The 19,989-nt window shown below is 40.8% G+C and overlaps 1 protein-coding gene and 1 long non-coding RNA gene across 9 annotated transcripts in view; one reads left to right on the plus strand and one right to left on the minus strand.

Moving 5' to 3' along the window:
• Nucleotides 1-19,989, plus strand: part of LOC309663975 — a 129,778-nt gene that overhangs the window by 84,316 nt on the left and 25,473 nt on the right. The window contains exons 3-4 of the long non-coding RNA XR_014265524.1: nt 14,369-14,521; nt 14,685-15,364. This is a non-coding gene — a long non-coding RNA (uncharacterized lncRNA). The remainder of the gene's footprint in view (nt 1-14,368; nt 14,522-14,684; nt 15,365-19,989) is intronic.
• Nucleotides 1-19,989, minus strand: part of PLPPR1 (phospholipid phosphatase related 1) — a 274,835-nt gene that overhangs the window by 77,558 nt on the left and 177,288 nt on the right. The window contains exons 2-3 of one of the 8 annotated variants that reach the window (XM_082468759.1): nt 1,528-1,703; nt 83-168 (exon numbers count right to left, since the gene is read on the minus strand). The exons of 5 other annotated variants lie outside the window; for them this stretch is intronic. In XM_082468759.1, coding sequence (XP_082324885.1) covers nt 83-124 — 42 coding nt within the window. In that variant the 5' untranslated portion in view covers nt 125-168; nt 1,528-1,703. Of the gene's footprint in view, nt 1-82; nt 169-1,523; nt 1,704-19,989 lie in introns of all 8 variants that reach the window. 2 more of the 8 variants (XM_082468761.1, XM_082468760.1) reach the window with 2 other exon arrangements.

Below are 19,989 nucleotides of genomic sequence, written 5' to 3' on the forward strand. Positions count from 1 at the left end.
GAATCAGTAGTAATATTAATGGAAGAATCTAAGTTGTGTGCATTTCTCAGTCTTATGTCAATGAGTTAGAAGTCAGCCTTACCAAATCTGTGAATGATGAATGTGAACTTTGAAGGGATAGCATCTATACCAAAAGAAAAAATCAGAATCCAGAAAGTCCTCAGCAGCCTGGAATGAGAAACTGAAGTTAACTCAAAGAAATTTCATAGAGATAGAAAACAGAAGGCCTAACACTTGGGTCTAAAATAATCTATTGCTCAAATATTGGGTGGTGGATATGAGAGGGACATAAATGTAACTTAACAGCAATAAAGAAACAAGACTGAGGAAAAAAGCTTTAAAAAGCCTTTCCCCTCGGCTGTTAACTAATTTGTCTTTCTTGAAAACACTGCTCCCATTATTTTTCTTCTTTCTGCATCTTGAACCTCTCCATCCTCACTGCTTTTGAGCACATCTTAAACATTAAAAACAGAATAAAACATAACACAGAACAAAAAATAAAACTCTCCCTTGATTTTATTACTGCCTTTAGCTACCAGACACTCTTTTTACTTTTCTACAGGGCAAAGCTACTCAGGGGTTAACTTCACTTGCTCTGGCCAGTCTTCTCAACTTGGCCTCACTTAAGTCATCAGTGACATCCTAATTGAAAAACTCAAACACTCTTCAGTCCTAAGCTTATTTGATTGATGCCTCTGCAGCATTTGACACTCCCGGTCACTTTTTTTATTCTTGAATTTCTCTCTTCCCTTAGTTTCCTTTTTTTTGTGGTTATTTTCCTGGTCTCATAATTGCATTTCAAGTCTCTTTTGCCACCTCTCTTCAAGTGCACACCTCATTCTACCACTGGCTCTGTACTTTTCTTCTCATTGTTTGTTGCTGGGGGATCTCATGTACTCCCAGGGTTTCAACTGCCTCATATGCTGAGATCTTTATTTCTTACATAACCCCTTTCTTGAGTTCTAGACTTTACTTTCTCCTCAACTTCTCTAATGGCTTCAATTACCACCTATACTTTGATTATTCACAGAAACTCTAACCCAGACCTCTCTCTTGAACTCTAAACCCTTATTTCTATATCCATACTCAACACCTTCCTCTAGATGTTTCTTAGGCATCTTACACTCAAGATTTTCAATCTGAATCATATCTGTCCTCCCTCCACTCCTAAAACCTCTTCTTGCAGTATTTCCTTCTCTAAAAAATCACACCACAATCGTACAAGCCAGAAGATGAAGCATTGTGCCTGATTCTTCCTTCTTTCTTTTTTTCGCCTCCATGTTCAGGCAGACTCCAAGTCTGGTCGATTCTATTTCATTAATATCACACTGCCACTAGAGCACTTTTTCTCAGACTCCAGCCTATTTATTTCCTTTTCTGGAGGATAATAATCCCAACTTCTCAGCATGTCACCCAAGATCTGATGAGCTGGGTCCTCTCCCTACCTTTCCAATCCCATCTCATAGTTCTTCCCTGCAAGTATCCAATAGACTAACCATCCATTTCTACTAAAATAAGGTTACCTACGTATGTCTTGCTTCTGTTATACTTTTGTGCCTATTCGTATGCTTTTCCCTTTGCTTCAATTGTTCTTTCTTCCATTTTTTTTTTTGCCTGATGAAATTCTTTGAGGCATAATTCCTTGTTTTCTCTAGGCAGCGTTTGAAACTTTCTCTTCTGTATTCCCATAGAGCCTCATTTTCCTATTATAGTGCAAAACACAGAGCAGTAATTACTTGTTTTGCATGACAATCTTCACCACTAAACTGTGAGCTCCTCAAGGAAGCGACTGTTTATCTTTGTAGCCCCAGCACTTAGCATAGTTCCTGGTACACAGTGAACACTTAATTCCTGTTTATGAAATACATGAACCCAATGTGCGTGAATACTACAGTGTCACTTCCACAGATTTGTTCTCCCCTGGCTCTGTTAACAGTTCTAGAACTTATAGACAGTGATGGTGCTGCTTTTCTCTGGGTGCATATTTAGAATATTTTGCTTTGATGTGATGCTGCACTTACATTGAGGCAGCAATAAGCTAAAAAACATTAAAGAAGTACAATAAGAAATCTAACACCATGTCAAAGGGGCAATGATTGAAGAACTGGGAAATATTTGTGTGAGGCACCACAAAAAGAAAATTAACAGTACCTATTGCAATAGTAGGTGATTGAGAGCAAGGCGCTTTTTTTTTTAATTGAGGTATAATTGACAGATGACATTATATTAGTTTCAGGTGTACAGTATAATGATTCAATATTTGTATGCACTGAAACGATCACAGCTGACACTATATGTAGTTACGAATTTTTTTTTCTTGTGATAAGGACTTTTAAGATTTACTGTCTTAGAGACTTTCAAATATTATAATACTTTCAGTATTGTTCACCATGCTGTACATTACATCCCCAGGACTTTTTTTTTTTTAAATAATTTATTTTTGGCTGTGTCGGGTCTTCATTGCTGCGCATGGGCTTTTCTCTAGTTGCCGCGAGCGGGGGCTGCTCTTCGTTGAGGTGCACGGGCTTTTCATTGTGGTGGCTTCTCTTATTGCGGAGCACAGGCTGTAGGTGCCCAGGCTTCAGTAGTTGTGGTGTGTGGGCTCAGTAGTTGTGGCTCGTGGGCTCTAGAGCGCAGGCTCAGTGGTTGTGGTGCACGGGCTTAGTTGCTCCGAGGCATGTGGGATCCTCTCAGACCTGGGCCTGAATCAGTGTCCCCTGCATTGGCAGGTGGATTTTTAGCCACTGTGCCACCAGGGAAGTCCCTCCCAGGACTTATTTATTTTACAGCTGGAAGTTTGTACTTTCTGACCCCCTTCACTCATTTTGCCCACTCCCACCCCCTCAAGCCACTCCTTTTCTAATAAAACACAACTATGGCAGATTAAATACGATGACAGATTTTGCTGCTTTTCTCACTAAGAAGTGGAGTCGAATTATCCCACCCTTGAAGGTGGTTTGCTTGACCAACAGAATGAAAGAAAGGGACACAAATGTATTTAATATGTTTTATATTAAATACAAATATGAGAGCCTTCATAAGGAAATGAAGACCCAAAGAAACGGACCTGAGTATTTTATGCTAGGCTTGGCGAGGTGCACGGCAGTGGAGGAATCCGATAGATTAAGGAGTATGAGGTAATTGCAGTAAACTGGGGGGAACTTAGCAAGACATGTTAGGATTCTTAGCATCCCTTTGTCTTCAGAGATAAGGACGTTCCTTTTCTCTGGGCGTGGGGAGAGCACCTCTCGCACAAGCACTTGCTGGCCCGTCTCAGGGAAGAAGCGTGATGAAGGGGCGGTCAGTTAGGTCAGAAGAAACCTTGCAGTTTCTGCCTTGGTCTCTTGTAATGTTTCTTCTTGGGGTGTTTCCACTCCAAAATCAAGACACCCAAGGCACATAAAGAGGCCCCATGAAGGTGCTGGTGGTGCCAGTAGAACTCCTGGCTGACGGCCGGCGGCAGCTGCCGTCAATGAGTGACCCACGCTGGACACCAGCCCCAGCGAGCCTTCAGATAACGGCCGCCTCCCCCAGCGTCCAACTGCAGCACATAAGACACTTAAGCAAGAAAGACCCTTCTCAAATTTCTGATTCACAAATTAGAACATTCTAATCACTGAATCTGGAGTTTTAAACCATTAAAATATGTATTGCTGTACAACAGCCACTCTACCTAAAACAACAGCTACAGATGTTGATTGACGTAAGAGTGACCTGGTAACAGTACACCACTGCGGCAAAAGTGGAGATGGACCACTCAGTGTCTCCCTGCCAGAAGCACCTGCTGCCCAGCCTCAAGGAACGCGATGAGCTGGCAGCCTGCAGCAGTGGAGCTCCCGCATATTCTGAGCTGTGGCCTTGCTCTTTTCAGGACAGGCCCCAGCCAGTGACTGAGCGAGGCAGCTGTAGCCAAAGCTGTGTTCTTGGAGTGTTCCCAGTCAACGGCTGCACAAGATGTGGTACAGAGGCCTAGCTGTTTCTGTCCAACTGTGGGGCCTCCTTAAATGAGCAACCTTTGCTCTCGTGCTTCCCCCTGGGCTGGCAGAGACCTCCTCTGGTCTGCCCCGTAGGATGATGCCTCCACCTGCCCAGTACTGCGCCCGCCTTTTCTCAGGTCTTACGCCCCAATGAACTTTTCTCATGCCTCTTCCATCCCAGTGTCCGCTTCCTAGAGAATATAACATACGCAACCATCTTGCATTCTCTTAGGAAAATTATAACAACAAAGAGCAATTCATCAGGACTCAGAGGCAGAACAAGCCCAGCGATACAAATGTGGCAGTTGGTTCTCGCCTTAAGGTCATCGCTCGTTTTATGATTAAGTAAAACATAGCAATACCCTTGATGACTGGCTACCTAGACAGCAAAATTAAGGCTGCAGATAAAAGGAGGGGAGGAGTGAGTTATACTGAGAGCACCAGGCATCTTGATTATGCATCTGCCTGAAGAGAAGGGGCAGAACTCAGTGGGATGAGAAACATCTTATAAAGATCAGTGGTCTTGTGAGATATTTGCTACTTAAAAAACCTCAGTCTAAGTTTCAAACCTTGTTGGAAACCCTCGTCTAACACTGCTTGCTTAAGTATATGTGGACTGAGCAGGGATGTCTAACAATTTCCAGGCATTTATGAAGGTAGCCTTGAGATTGGATCTTCTTAGAAACATTCAAATCACACTATCACAGAAGCCAAATTGGTCTCCTGCTTCCTTTACCAAGTTCAAAGATGACCATTTTTAAAGTATATTATGGTAACCGTGAGATGTGTGTGTGTGTGTGTGTGTGTGTGTGAGAGAGAGAGAGAGAGAGAAAGTAACAATTAGTACATCATTTGAAAATAGGAATTTTATACTCTACTGGCATTCTGTCCTAAATCTTTGCCCCTTTGATCTCACATTTATAGAAATATTTGCCTTTTCTCTAACAGTTGACATTACTCTTCCTGGGGAAAAGAAGAATGCCAGGGGAAGAGCATGATCGTTCTGTTAAAATATTGAAGAATTAAGAGGAATTATAGTTGTTATATAGCAATCAAAGGGTAGAAATTGCCCAATATTTTAGAAGCCGAAGAGAAAAAATTTTTCCATGAACTTTTTGCCAGAATTGTTCAAAGATGCAACGGGTTGCTTCGATAGGTGGTGTGTTCTCTGTCACTAGGGGAAACCAAGCAGTTACTTGATGGAGATGACATTAGAAGGGATTCCAGTAAATCTGGAACATTAGGTATTAAAGTCTTTCTATGCCTGAGTTCTATAAATACTGAAGATACAGGAAGACAAATATGAAGCTATTTGGAGGGACTTCCCCCATTAAATATAAACATAATGTAACAGGAATTACATTACCATAATCGAATGTTAGTTCTGGTTTGTATTTTGTCAGGTATAAAGCTCTGCTGATACCTTTAAAATTGTTTTTCTAATCAAGTCAGCCAAGCATGAAATAACTTCTAGCTGCTTTAGTAAAGAATAATTAGAGGAAATTACACTAATGAGAGGCTAATAAAGCAGACTAAGATGACCCCAGAAGTACTCATCCTTTTCAGACAAGGCCAGTGAATAGCACGCCTGTTGAAGTGAGGGGTTTCTGGTCTCATTCTCCAAAGGAAGGTTTTGGGAAATTTATCAGTAGGGGGCATTGGTGTTCTATCAGCAGGAGAACTTGACTCAGAGAATAAGTGCTCTTGGTAATTCTGAGCATTTTATAATGATCACAAATCAAAGCAGAGAGGGAAACTATTTTTCTTAGAAAAATCCACATAGAAATGTCATCTGTTCTAAATGAACAGCATGTACATATTTGGTTTTTCCAATATAAATGAAAGATGCTGGAGGCCTTAAATTTTTTTTTTTTTTTTTTTTTAGAGTGAAAAAAATATCCCAGCAGCTGCAGATTCAGCATTTCCAAGTCCTAGGAATTGGGAAGACAGCTGAATTGCCATCATGGTAAACCAGCATCACTAGTGCTTACAGCTCTCATTTAGCTGTAATGAGACTGAAATTTAACAGTTCTTTCTGTGTTCGAAACTTCTCTAATACAACAAATACTGGTCTGTTTTTCTCTCTCCCCTTTTACTGGCACAGGCAAAAGCACGTAATTATGAAAGGCATTGGGGGAAAAGGAAAATACTTAGATTTGGAATGCACAGTATATGAGATAAAGAGCTGTCTTTCTTTAATACATACACAAGCTCCACATTTGGTCACGGATAGAAAGATTATTAAACAACAATAAAAATAAATGCAAATTTTCCACATCTACCATAACATAAATGCTAGATGGCAGATATAATTACTTAGGAATTATTACACTTTCTAGAAAATTTTGATATCCCATCTTTCTGGTCCCTCTATCCTCAAAATTCTTTTAGCTTTATATCTTAGAATTCTGGGACTTCAAATCTGAGATCTTAAGGAATAACACAAAGGAAGGCTACATCAAAACACACATATACATACCTACAGCTTTCTCTAATTCAATTCTATTTCAAGCAGGGGGAAGACTGCCTAATTCCCACCCACCCTTAATGCTCATCCAGCTTTTTACCTTCATTCAACCCCTTCTAGGTATATGGCAGCCCTGGCTAGGTACTCCTCTATAAAACTTGCCTTGACCTCTGGGGCCATACTCTGAACTCCTGGAACATGCGTTTCTAGTTGGGCATATTTTTCTCAATTTAATAAACCCTTATAGCATTTCTTCCTGATGCCTACAGTAACAGAAAGGAAAACAGCACAATTCTAAAAGAGAGCGGTGTTTTTGCTTCACTTTTGTTTTTGAATCACCAGCTTTTGTGTTTCATAAATAGCACCTGTTTTAGCACTCCAAGTGTTTTGATCAATTAAGAGAGAGAGAAGGTGTCAGATCAAGACAGTCCCTTGTTACTTCTAACGGTTGGGTTAGAGGATGTGGCTTAACTGAATATCCTAATACTGAGCCACAGACTTAGGTGGACTTACCTACTCAGTCACAGAGAGCTAGAAAACCACAGTCCTTCCCCACATAGGAGGAACAGACTAGAACGCATGTTTCCTGTGGTACCTGGCTCCCACGGGGAAGGAAGGCGGAAGAAGCTGAGCTACGCATGCCCAGGTCTTCTTCCAAACTCACCAACAGTGAAACTTCCACCCCAGGGGAGGGGCAACTGAAGGGGTGGAGAGAGAGGGGCCAGACGTTATAGATATCTCTCCACACAAAAGGAAGTACCAGGAATGGGGAATATGCTTCTGAGAGCATAAATCATCTCAATTCATACCCGTTCGGCAGGATGAACTGGATTTTACAATAATGAAATTTATTATAAGTAACAGAACTCTGCATCCACATCCTTAATCTTTAAACAGTCCACATTTCATCACCCTGATGAATACATCTTGGTTTTATTCTGGAATGGCTTGAAATGAGGCATGCTACGTCTGGATTTTCCTTTCCTTTATTGAACATTTTAAGGCATTTAAGTTCCAGAGATAACTGGATCCTTAGCAGGGGAGGGAGGGGAGAAGTACGCTCGCATCTGTAATGATCTCTGACAGCGTGACATGGAGCACTGATTTTTACAGCAGTCACCAAAATTACAGTAATTAGAGAAAATATCCACATCTTTATAAACAGGGTGTTAACTCATTCAAAAGGAACTTAATGAGAATTTACAAGAGGAAGATCACTTTTGCTGCTCAGTATTAAACATTAATTAAAGTCAGAAGGCAATAGTCAAATTGCCTCTCCACTTCAGTCACTTGGCAAGGCACAGAAATTGGAGAGGCTTTAGAATCTGCTGACTTTGCTGGCTGTGACCCTCCAAATAGGTTCTCTAAATTTACATTCAGATTTGATGCTGAATTTTACTTCCTGTTAAAGATTTTATTAAAATCTTAGTGCAGAAACTGAGAGATGAAAACTTTCAAATGCATAGCATTTTAGATTTAGGCATCTTATTTTTAAAAAGCATTTTTAAATGCCCTCTTTATTATTAAGATAAGTAAATGAAGCCATACATGAAATAGAGTATGATCCCAACTATGAAATAAAATATGCATGGAAAATACTGGAAGGACATACATCACATTATTAGCAGTAGGTTGCTTTGAATGATTGAACAATGGATGATTTTTTTCTCCTTTTTCTTTTCTGTATTTTGTATGCATTGCTTTTATAAATGGAAAAAAATAAGTTTTAATTACTAAAAGTCTGCTTGTTCTCATGGAAGAGTTAAATCAGTGCCCCCAAATTGGCCATAAGATACTTAGGAGAACCAGCTTTTGTTTCTAAGATCTTGGGGGTGGCAAATTTGATGAACTGGAAAATAAGAAACAGATTGATTGATTGATTCTTACACTGTACTGTTTTATGACTGAATGATTGCCAATAGACTTTATTTTCATTTCAATACAAAATTATGCTTAAGAATCGATGTGTAATTGTGGCTTTGATCCAATATCAAACCTCTGACCCAATAAGAAACAAGACAAACTTCTTGAAGCAGACCTAATCATTTTTTCATTCTGAGTTAAGAACTGGCTGATTTTGACAGGGTGGGTCATGGAAATGGCCTATTTGGTCACATGAATCTCCTTGGAGGCTGCAGCTCAAAACACTTTATACTGATTCCTAGGTAAATAATATAGTGACTTGTGGGGGAGGGATTTTTCCTCATTTGATTCTTTCAGCTCACTTATTTTGTACTTCTCCCCTGAAATTTTCCATTCACTTCCTATTTTTCCTCCCCAGCTAACTCATTCTCCCAAAGATTTAGCTGCAACCCTGTCCAATCACCTTCCACCTCTACACTGAATTTACTATTTTACTCTTTTAGATGATGACTTGCCCATTTTCTGGCTAGCATTTATGATAAACTTAATTGGTTCTGCTTTTAAATAATCTCCTGAATATATCACGTCACCAATAGTCCCACTGCAATTTAATAAGTTTAAATGAGGAATAAATTTAAACTTAATAAGTTTAGTGTCAGTAAACTGTCAACTTCTGTCCAGTTTCTCTTCTTTTGTGTTTAGATTTATAGATTAAATAGGCTTTATTTACCCTTTCTACTTCCTTATAAAACTTTTTTTTACACTGCGCTTTTAAGCATATTGTCACCAAGCCTCTGAGGCAAATATTACATCCACTTACAGATGAAAAAATTGAAGAAACTAAGATCCAAGTAAGGGATTAGAACCTAACTCCTTGCTTTCAAAATCCAGAGTTCGTATGACTGCCCCCTAACTGCGTGCGACTGGCCTGGGTTGGCATTTGTACCAGAGCTTCAGTCCGATGGGCTTATGTTAGGCCTGGAAGAGTGTCCTACAGGGGGTATGAAGGAAAGGGAATTAGCAACATGATTTTTTTCCACCATTTACATTGGTTTTGCCTGCACTCTCCAGTAGGCTGGGAGCTGGAGTGTGTGTGTGTGCGCACGTGCGTGTGTGACTTCCTCATGGAACAAAGTGCTCCAAACATACTAGGTACTCCCCTTGAGTTTGTTGAATCGACCCAAGTTGAAAGCAGAAGCAGCACCAAGATTGAAAAGCTAGAAACCTCACACCTTCTAAATAAATTTGGGCTCTCTTGTTTCCATTCGGTCAAATGAAGAATGCACGGGTTTGGGGTGTTTTGTTTTTTTTTTTAATCTCAAAATGAAATTATGTGTTGCCTGAGCTACTGACCCATAATTTACTCTGAAACTCTTTTGAGGGAAAACGCTATAGGAAAGCCACAGCTCTGACTGCAGCATAATACAGATTTACTGATGGTCTCTTACATGCCTGCATTTGTGCTGGTTTGAAGGGGCACATAGTCCTATACACAAGTAATCATACACAGAGGGTCAAGTGCAATTAGAGATGCATTTACAAGATACAGTAGTAGTAGCCCAGAGAAGGGTATGTCTGGTCAGGAAAGGCTTCACAGGGCAGACAAAGCCTCCACCAAACCATAAACCTTTCCAGGGGTAAACCATTACTTTTGAAGCTGGGTCTTTTCACACACTGAAAATAATGTTGCCAGGATTCCAGTTGTTGAGGCAAATGTAATACCCATGCTTGGATAAGATTTTAAATACAAATGTAGAGGTAAAAATCTTGGCTATAAACTAAGGTGTTAAAAAAAAGAATCCCATCTCTTTTTTTTTTTAAAGTCAATATCTGAGTTTGAGCCACCATCACACTGGGCCACAGGAAATTTATTTGTTGTAACTACTAGGACTCTCCTACAGGATCTCAGTGCATCAGATAGGCCCTTGGGATGATGGTCTATACTGGGTAGCCCTGAAGCTCACAGTATCCAGCTCACATAGTTCCTTTAAGCTCCAGGGGCTCTGCTGCTTCTGTGTCACAGTTGGGGCACAGGCATCTCTGCTGGGCTCGGAACCCCCGGGCCCAAGGTCCAGCCTCCTTTGATGTCCCAAGTGGTCATCACCTGTGAGGTCTTGCCAACTCACAGAAGTTCTGCCACCCAGCAGGATGTATGTCCTATTAGTTGAAAGACCCATCCATTTTGTTCCTCTTTTCTAGCCTTGGGGAATATCCTCCTCCTCCCTCTCTCTGCTGGCCCTCAAAGACCCACCTTCTTCCCAGTCCCTCCAGGTCTCCTAGCATAATCGCTTTAAGGAGTACAAGCTTTGATAAAAGATAAGAAAAGTCAGTAAGTTTAAGTAGCTTCAGCTCTTTTTCCCTGGCATATACCTCTGCGATTAACAAAGTACTCGGAGCCCCTGGCTGCCTGCTTGGTGTTGGAACAATGCAATGGGGTGAGGAGGGGTATGTGTGTGTGTGTGTAGGGTAAACATCCCAATACATTGCTCTACCACATGAGCAACAATTTCCCCAAGAAATTCACTTTCAGAAAAAGCTACCATGACACCTGCCCAGTAGTACAAACATTTGACCCATCAGGTCAGAGAGTAAACTTGGGAAATGAGATTGTAAGAGATGAAAAGCAGCTGTTGTCTCTTTGGTTCTGGAGGAAGAGCACTAAACTGAGAGTAGGCGCCATGGGTTTGGGTCTCAGTTCTCTCACTAAACTTACTGTGTGACCCTAGACAAGTGACTTTCTCCCTCTGGGCCTCAGCTTTCCCAGCTACAAAAAATGCGTTCATCCTAAACGCCCTCCAAGCCCCAAGATTTACATCTGGTTTGGTGTAACAGGAGTGGATCTATCATTTTTATAAAAGCATCTTAATAATCATCATCTATACTATTTGGCACTTTTAAGTTATATTGTTTGGCTAGACAGGTACAGGGGACAATGAGGGAACCATGTTAAGTGGGGCTGTTTGAAGCGTCCAAAGGTGAATGTAGCATGTAAGCAAGCATAGGGTGTGACAGGTCGTGCCAGAAGCTTCTCACTCCCACTGATGCTGTGAGCCTTTCTATTACTGCTCACTTCTAGCTGTCTGCATCGTATGCTCCTCTTTAGGTTCAGCTGCACAGGCAAATTTTGCAACTGGGATGAGAAGGTCTGGAAATCTGGGAGTTTGTGGGTGAATCCTTGTGTGGTTGTGGTCTGGCTCTTTCTTTGGGTGGGCTGTGTGGGACCAGAACGAGCCAATCAGCCCTGCACAGCCAGGTGAGGCATGGCCCTTGTTAAATCTGTCTGCAGGGCCCTCTATTTTTGGGAAGCAGCAATGTGAGCAGTGATAATATTTCACTCCACAAATGGCCCATAAGAAACATGAAAGATGTCATGTGCTCGAAAGGAATTGACAATGATTCTTTTCACTTAAGGAGGAATTGCTGGTAAAATTCAGTCCTCAAATGACTCCAAAAGACAGATTCTTCAACAGGCACAAATTCAGGCCCAATGTGCTAACACAGTCTTTTACACCCACAGATCTTCTCCACGGTGTCTGTAAACGCCCGCCCTAGGCTGTCTACAGGCCCTTGGAAAGAGCCCACAGTGTATTTTCTCTCCCAAGTAAAACTGCCACCAGAATGCCCTCTTTGTAAAGAAGAAGTAAAACACTCCCTCAAAGACTCAGTGACGGAGGCCTGAACATCAGTAATTTTGGGTTCAGTGAGAAAGAAAAAAAAAATTCAGTCATCAAAATGGAAGCTTTTAATTATGTTTACCTCCATGAACGAAAATAAATGCTCAAAATTCAATAGAGGATTGTATCTTCCTGGATATGGCCCTGGAATCCTCACTATTTTCCTAGCAGAACACTTTTAACCCTTGTTAGTGTGTAACCATTAACAATAGCAAAGACATTTACCACCTGATTTGTAGAGAAAATTCTTTCTGTAGAGAAAATTCTTTCTGTAGAGTCTTTCTCCTTTATCCAGCTTCTTACATTTGTCAATTGTCAGAGGCTAAAAGCACAATGGCAACTTTTTATTATTCCTCAAAATAGCTCTTCTAAGGAGGTGAGAGGATTTGTTATTTCATCCTCATAAGACCGAGGGAGATTTAGACCCAGATACCAAGCTGCAGGTTCCAACACATTAAGAGGAACAGGACAGGAATTCGGGGAGGGGTTTCATCTTCTTATGTAAGTTGTTGAAAAATTTTAAAAACACAAACTAAAAACTGGCTACCTGTTTTCTGCAATGATGAAGTACTGGTTTGGTTATATACATTTAGATATTATATGTATATGTTTCACATATATTCATATATAATTTTCTTTAAATGGACAGAACTAAACTGGGTGTTTCATTTTACACCCAGTAAAATTTAGAATCGTTGTGTGATTTCTCAGAGGAGCTGAGAAAATACTGCAAAATACTGCAGAATTTTCCCACTCTGTATCTTAAATGCACTTCCCAATACTCCTAGGTGGCAGGTCAGGTGGAAAATAGGCTGTAGCCTCCTTTCACTGCCCTACTAGTCGGGATGGACAATTCAAAGGCTTAAGGCCCTGATGCTTTACTTAGAACTTACTATAGGTTCTTGTTGGGCAAAGGTGAATTAGTAAAAGGATTTAATAATTGGGGAAGGAGGTGTCTCAGACTATGATGGATGGTCTTCACAAAGTTCTGGAAATTCTATTTTCTGGATGTCACGCCCAGCACTATTATAAACCAACCACTTGTTCCCATGCAAATTCAGGGGACACTTGCCCCCAATAGCTGGTGTCCTCCAGAGCTGTTGACTTCCATATTGTTTTAGGAACTGTCATTCTGAGAATAACTCAGACATTTCAGAGGCAGAAATATGGTGTTTCCTTCTAGGACTGTGGCTTGTAAACCTTTGTTAGTAGTGAAATATTCGCAGACACAATCTCACGTAGAGCTCCAATATTAGAAGCAGGTGCAGTGGAGGTGCCAGGGGGAAGGGGTGGGGGGAGGAAGCACACAGGCTTCCCCCTGGTCCCACCCCTTGCCATCTTTGAGACCCTCTCTCAGAGGCCTGGTTCTCCACAGAACCCAATCTGAGGGCCCCTGCTCTAGGCTATCTGCAGAACAAGCCAAGTCATATACAATTGCCCGTAATCTTAGGACACATAATGGAGAAAAATGACTATTTGTTTTTGGGTCATCCTGCTGTGTATTACAAATCATGGGCAAAGGAATGAGTTTAACTCACAACCTGTCCAAGTTTTACATGGGTTTAGGATGACAGGTATAAGGTACACAGAGACTGAGTTGGGTAGAAAGTTTGTTGCATTTTGATGCGGCTAAAAGCGATATTCTTGCCAGAGCTGAAAGAAATCCACATAATACCCTATGAGGTGGAGAGTACACACAAATGTTATAGCTACGTTAGCTTTTCAAGCTAACCCAGGAATGAGCAACTGCTCTTCCTGTTTGTTCTATTCCAGACTGCAGAGTTTGAATTTTAGCAAAACCCATGTTTCCTGTGTATTGCTGTACCACCTTTCTCTAGCAGGAATTCCCTTAGGGCACACCAATCTGGGGGCAGAGCTGAAAGACCTTATGATGGGGCTGGTATCCATACTGCCCACTTGCCCTCTTTCTCAAATGCTGCTTTGATTCCCACATTGCTGCAGGGCTGCCCCAGGCCCTGCTAATTTCTCTGGTGACTCGGTGTCACTGCCTAAAGAAGTCTCGCCCTGCGCTTCTGCTGAAGAAACTGCTTCACCATTGCTTCAGATGCTCTTGTTATTACACACTGGTTGCTGATTTTCTAGGCACTGTGTGTACCACTGGGATGGCTAAGGATCTTCTCATTACACAAGGGTTTGATCTTTCCTATTCTCTCTTTTTCCCGCTTCCATTCATTCATTCCTGGGGAAAAGGGGAAATGCTTTATATTTACTCATATATAAATAATGTTGAGCATATTTCTTGATAAACAATAGATTTTAAATAAATGTATATTCATTGATTTTCTTGAGGGTTCATTTTGGATTATGAAAAGCACAGGCTTTGGGATGAAAGACGTATCAGTGAATCCATTTTCTGCCTCTTATAGGGGGTGTGACTTTGGACAAGCTGCTTCACCTCCCCGAGCTTCTGTTTCCTCATTTTTAAAGTGGGATAATCACACCTACCTCACAGGGTGGCTGTAGGAAGACATGATACAGCATGTGGCACTTGCTTGGTAAACAGTTGGTGCTCAAAAACAGTAAGTCCCTTTCCTTTGCTTGAGGAATGAAGTGCTATCCTACTTGCAGTGAGAACAGTCTTGCCCTGGAGTCCCCATGATCGAGAGAGGTTGTGATTGAATGATAGGGAGTGGCTGGGAGGCCTCGCCAAGAAGCAAGAGCCCTGATCTGGCCCTGTCCTAGGCTAAGACCTGCTCTGTGGGTGTCAGTTCACCAGACTGTCTACTTACGGTACCTGGGCACTTGTCAAGGAGTTTCCAACAATGCCAGGTAAAGGAAACATGTCTATGGTAAAAGCTCTGTGATAGAACTGGGTGGGATGGGGGTTGTGAAATAATGAAAACTACTAACTGTAGCAGGCATGTTAACAGAATTGGTGTAGAAGCATATCATTTGGTCCTCCCTAGCAACCATTTCCCCATCTTCTGGAAACAAATTCCTAACTTTCCTTGAGGAACCACTGGTTCTCAATTTTGGCTCTATTAATTTAAAGGGAATGGACCCCACAACTAGTCCAGAGTTGAGCCTTGAGGAGCTAAAGCAAATTATACATCCAACCTTCTGGCTGCACCGATTGGTTCAGGGCTGGGCATATGACTCAATGAGAGCCAAATATTTTCTGGGGCTTAGAGAATCGATTCCTTTTTCTCTTTTCTCTTGTGGGGTTACCACAAAAGAATCTCTCTTCTTTTTGGATGGTGTAAAATGGAACTGTGAAGCCTGAACTACTACCATAAAGGGAGAGCCTTGATCTGCTGTGTAGAAGCTGAGAATGAAGTTGGCATTAAGAAAGGCAGCTGAAAGATGGAGGGGAAAATGTCTTTGGTGAAAGTGTTTGAAACCTGGATCAAGCCTTACCTGAGGTCAGTATAATATCTGGATTTTTCAGTTATGTGAACCAATCAGTTTGAAATCTGTAATGTAAAGCTTCAACTGAGAGACCCAATATGCTGGGAAAAGAAAACTTCTGTGAATCTAATTACCCTCAAAGATAAATTACTTTCCATTTAACTAGAAGGCAGAATTATAAGAAAATAATTTACTCTAAAAGATATTTGGCATTTTAATAATGTAACAACAGCTGAACTGATGTAGATCTTTGATGTTTTTCTTTGTTAGTTACTTTACTGCTCCATGTGTTATATGTATATTGTTATGAACTGAAGGTTTGTGTCCCTCCCAAATTCATATGTTGAAATCCTAAACCCCACTATGATAGTACTTGGAGGTGGGGTGTTTGGGAGGTGATTAGGTCATGAGGGTGGAGCCCTCATGAATGGGATTACTGCCTTTATAAAAGAGACCCCACAGAGCTTTCTTGCTCCTTCTGCCATGTGAGGACAAAGGCAGAATACAAGCTATCTATGAACCGGGAAGTAGGCCCCCACCAGACACCAAATCTGCCAGTGCCTTGACTTCCCAACATCTAGAACTAAGAAAAATAAATTTTTGTTGTTTAAGCCACCCACTCTGTGGGTTGTCAAGGTGGTCCAAACTAAGATATACATATATAGTTAAATAATACTCTGGTTTGCACTGTTAAGTAGTAGAAAGAACATGAGAGTTGTAGTTAGAGAGAATTGTGTTCAAGTCCAGATATTACCACTTATTAGCTGTGTTAACATTTGGCAAATAGAACCTCAATTTCCTCACCTGAAAAATGGGTTTAATAATTCCCTTTTAAATTATAGGTGATGAATATTGATATTTAAATCACTGTGGTCATTTAAATGGAATTTGTACATAAGAGTGATCAGGAGGTCATACAGAAGTACCATCTAGAAGAGTGGCTCTTAACTAGGAGCTATTTCACACACACACACACACACCCCAGCGGACATTTGGCAAACTCTACAAGCATTTCTGGTTGTCACAGCTGGAGGGGAGCTGCGGCTGGCACTTGGTAGGTAGAGACCAGGGATGCTGCTGAACGTCTCACAATTCACAGCACAGTCCCCACAACGAAGAACCATCCAGTCAGCCAGTCCAAAATGTCACGAGTGCCAAGGTTAAGAAAGTCAGATCTAGAAGATAGGTCTATTGGTGTCAGGGGAGTGCTCAAATTGGGCCTGGATTTGCATTATTTCTGCCAAAACACTTTGGGGAAATGAAGGAGGAAAAAAGAGTGAGCACGTGAGGTAGTAGCGCCGGGAGTGAAAACAGAGGGATTGCCTGCCCCTGTGCCAAGGCTGGGGGAGTTCTACATGTGACTGATGGGTTTCAGAGTAAACAAGGGAGCTAAGGGCCCAGCTGAGGAAACATAGAGGTTATGGAGCACTGGAGAGTGCAAACTGGAGTGCCCAGCTAGGGCTCATGATAGTGTCACAGCAAGAGGGTGAATGTCGTCCCTGTGGGTAGGGGCATGGCAAAGCTCTAGACTGGAGTGCTCCCTGCATCTGTAAGTGTTGTGAGGTGAAGCACAGTTAAAACGCTGAGAACGTGGAGTTAGGAGGAATAGGGCATCTTACTTTCATTAACCAGCTACTGACCGTCTCTAGGTTATGTATTGTTTTATACTCCTTAAACAGATTAGATTACATTACATTATATATGTGTGTACACACTGAGGATGTTTGCAAATTCTGGCATGGTGAGGAAACAGAACAGTGCCTGGTTCAGTCTAACAGATATTCCCAGGCATGACAGAGAAAAAAAAGGTGGGGAAGTCCTATAAGTCATAACCTGGCCCTTTGGGGCAATGATAATCATCACGAGGTTGAAGAATAAGTCCAGATTTACTGTGTTAAATGCTTCTTTTCTCACGAAGCTTCTTGGCACCAAGTGACTAGAGTAAATTCAGTGTCATGCCAACCCCGAGACCTGGGGCAGAGTTGCTGAGAGTAACCCAACTGGGAACCCCCCCAGACCATCCAGCTACAAACATGGTGTCTTGAAGCCCCATTCATCTACAGTGAGAGGTGAGGACAGGGGCACGGACCAGGTGTGAACAGCAAAGCTTCCCGGCAGTAACGTGATGATGTGACTTCTCTTGCTCTCTCACCATGAGGGAGAAGCTGGGTGGAGGACAGTGTTCGCGACATGACTGGTTTAATAATTACCCCTTTCTCTGCTCCTCTGTTGGCTGAATCAGCTTCCCTAAAGGACACAGAGATGTGTGTGAGTTTGCATGTGTGTGTATCTGGTGGCAGCTTTAATTATCGCCACTCGTTATCCTTCCCTGTGCTCGTTCCAATTGTCTTTGTGACTTGTCTTACATAAGTTGCTAAGCAATTTCAGCAATTCTTTTCCTTTTTCTATTGGTGAAATCTTTAAAATAGTCTTTTTATTGTCCCTGCTTTAATAGTTTTAGTTTGCTACCTGCTGAGATTGCTGCAGTCTTAATCATTACATTTTAAAAGACAGCTGTTAGAAGTTCCTTTAACTGCACAAATAACATCATAACAACTGAACTAAAGATTAAATAAACTGTTTTAATTTCCCATGCTTTGCTAATAGTAATAATAGCTAACATTTGAAAGCTTCCCATGTGCAAAGTACCGTGCTATATACCATATCTATCTTTTCACTTGTCTCGCAACATCCTCATGAGATAGACAGTATAATGTTATTACATCTATTTTGAAGAAAAGGAAATTGAGTCTTAGAGGAGTTAAGCAACTTGTCCACAGTCATGCCAAATGGTGCCCTGCTGAACACCACAGGCCCAGGACTCCAGCTCAGCACTAGCCTGAGCTGGAACTCAAAGACTGTGCTCTAGTTGCTCTCCTGTTGGTTCCTTCCAGAATTTATCATTATCCATGCATAATTTTTACATTTCTGCAAACATAGCATTGATTGATTGACTTTGTCTGCTCTTTTCACTTAGCAGAATACTAAAAACACTTTCCAAGTAGCTGTCTCATATTTATTGATAGTGCATATACTATTTCAAAAAATCAATAGATCATACTTGACCTAAGCATACTTCCATTGTAGCATATTTATATTGTTTTCAGTTTTTCGCCTTTTTACAATAAATCTCTAGTAAACATCTTCATGCATGTAGTATTTTCTAATTTTGACTTACTTCTTGGGATAAATTCCTAGGAGTGAAGGTACTGAGTCAAAGGCTAGGTGCCTTTTTGTAATTCTTCAAACATATTCTTCAAAAAGTTTTCTGAGTTATGCCCCTGTGAGTGCTTTTTGAGGCTACCAGGCTTACCATGATTTCATCAGTATGGAAATTCATCATTATTTTAAGTTTGTATTAATTCAGCAGTTGTCTTTTGTTAATAATAATTTCTTTGAAAATTACTGAAGTAGGACATTCATTTATGGTTCTTTTTATCAGTTTCTATATATTTTATGTATAGTATAGACAAGGGCAAACTATGGCTCAGGGGCCAAATCTGGCCCACTGCCTGTTTTTATAAATGTTTTATTCAAGTATGACCACATTCATTCATGTACTGTCTATGATTGCTTTTATGCTACAACTGCAGAGTTGAGTAGTTTCAACAGAGAACATGTGGCCTGCAAATAGAACTGGCTACATAATTTGAAGGGTAAAAAAATGAAAATGTGTGGAGCCCATTGTTAAAAGATTATTAAGAATTTCAAAATGGTAACGACAGAGCATTAAGTCAAGTGACGGTCATATGCCCGTGAAGCTGGCCCTGCCCACGAAGTCAGAAATATTTATTATCTAGCCCTTTGCTGATCCCTGGTATACATATTAATCTTAAATCTGTTATAATGTGTTTAAATGTTTTTCCTTGTCTGTAATTTTGTTTTTTTAAATTATGCCATTTGTGTCAAAACACTGATGTTTGTTTTTATATATGATAGAGTTTTTAGATGGTTTCCTTCAACAACCACTGCTGCAGAGATCAGATACATAGTTAATTCTATTCACAATGTTAATTTTAATGTGTAGTATGAAATCTGATTGTGCAAATCTATTTTAAAATTGTTACTCACAATTCCAATCATAAACATTTTTCTTATTCATTGCCTAGTGATGCCTACTTTATCATAAATAAATTTATCTATAATTGGACAATTTTTGAACTTTTAAATCTGTTTCATTAATTTGATTGTATTTTTTGTTCTTTAGCTCAGTGGTTCTCAACCAGGAATGATTTTGCCCCCAGGGGACATCTGTCAGTATCCAGAGATGTTTTCGGTTATCATAACCGAAGGAGGAGGTGCTACTCATCTAATGAGTAGAGGCCAGGGATGCTGCTAATCATCTTAAAATTTCAGGACAGCCCCCATAACAAAGAATTACCTGGCCCAAGTGTCAGTACGATTGAGAAACCCTACTTCAGCTTTGTACTTTATCTACTGATGCTTTATAGTGACATGCAGCCAGGTACCTCCCCCATTTCTGCTTCTTTTCAAAATATCAATTGGTCTTCCTGATTGCTTATTTTTACAAATGAATTTTAGAATAGCCTCTGTCAAGGAAAAGAAAATTCTTTTCAGATTTTGGCCAGAATTGAACTAGTGCTACAAATTAACTTACTTACATTCCTAATCAGCCTCC

Source organism: Balaenoptera physalus (genome assembly GCF_965194825.1).
Source record: "Balaenoptera physalus genome assembly, chromosome: 7".
Taxonomy (NCBI): domain Eukaryota; kingdom Metazoa; phylum Chordata; class Mammalia; order Artiodactyla; family Balaenopteridae; genus Balaenoptera; species Balaenoptera physalus.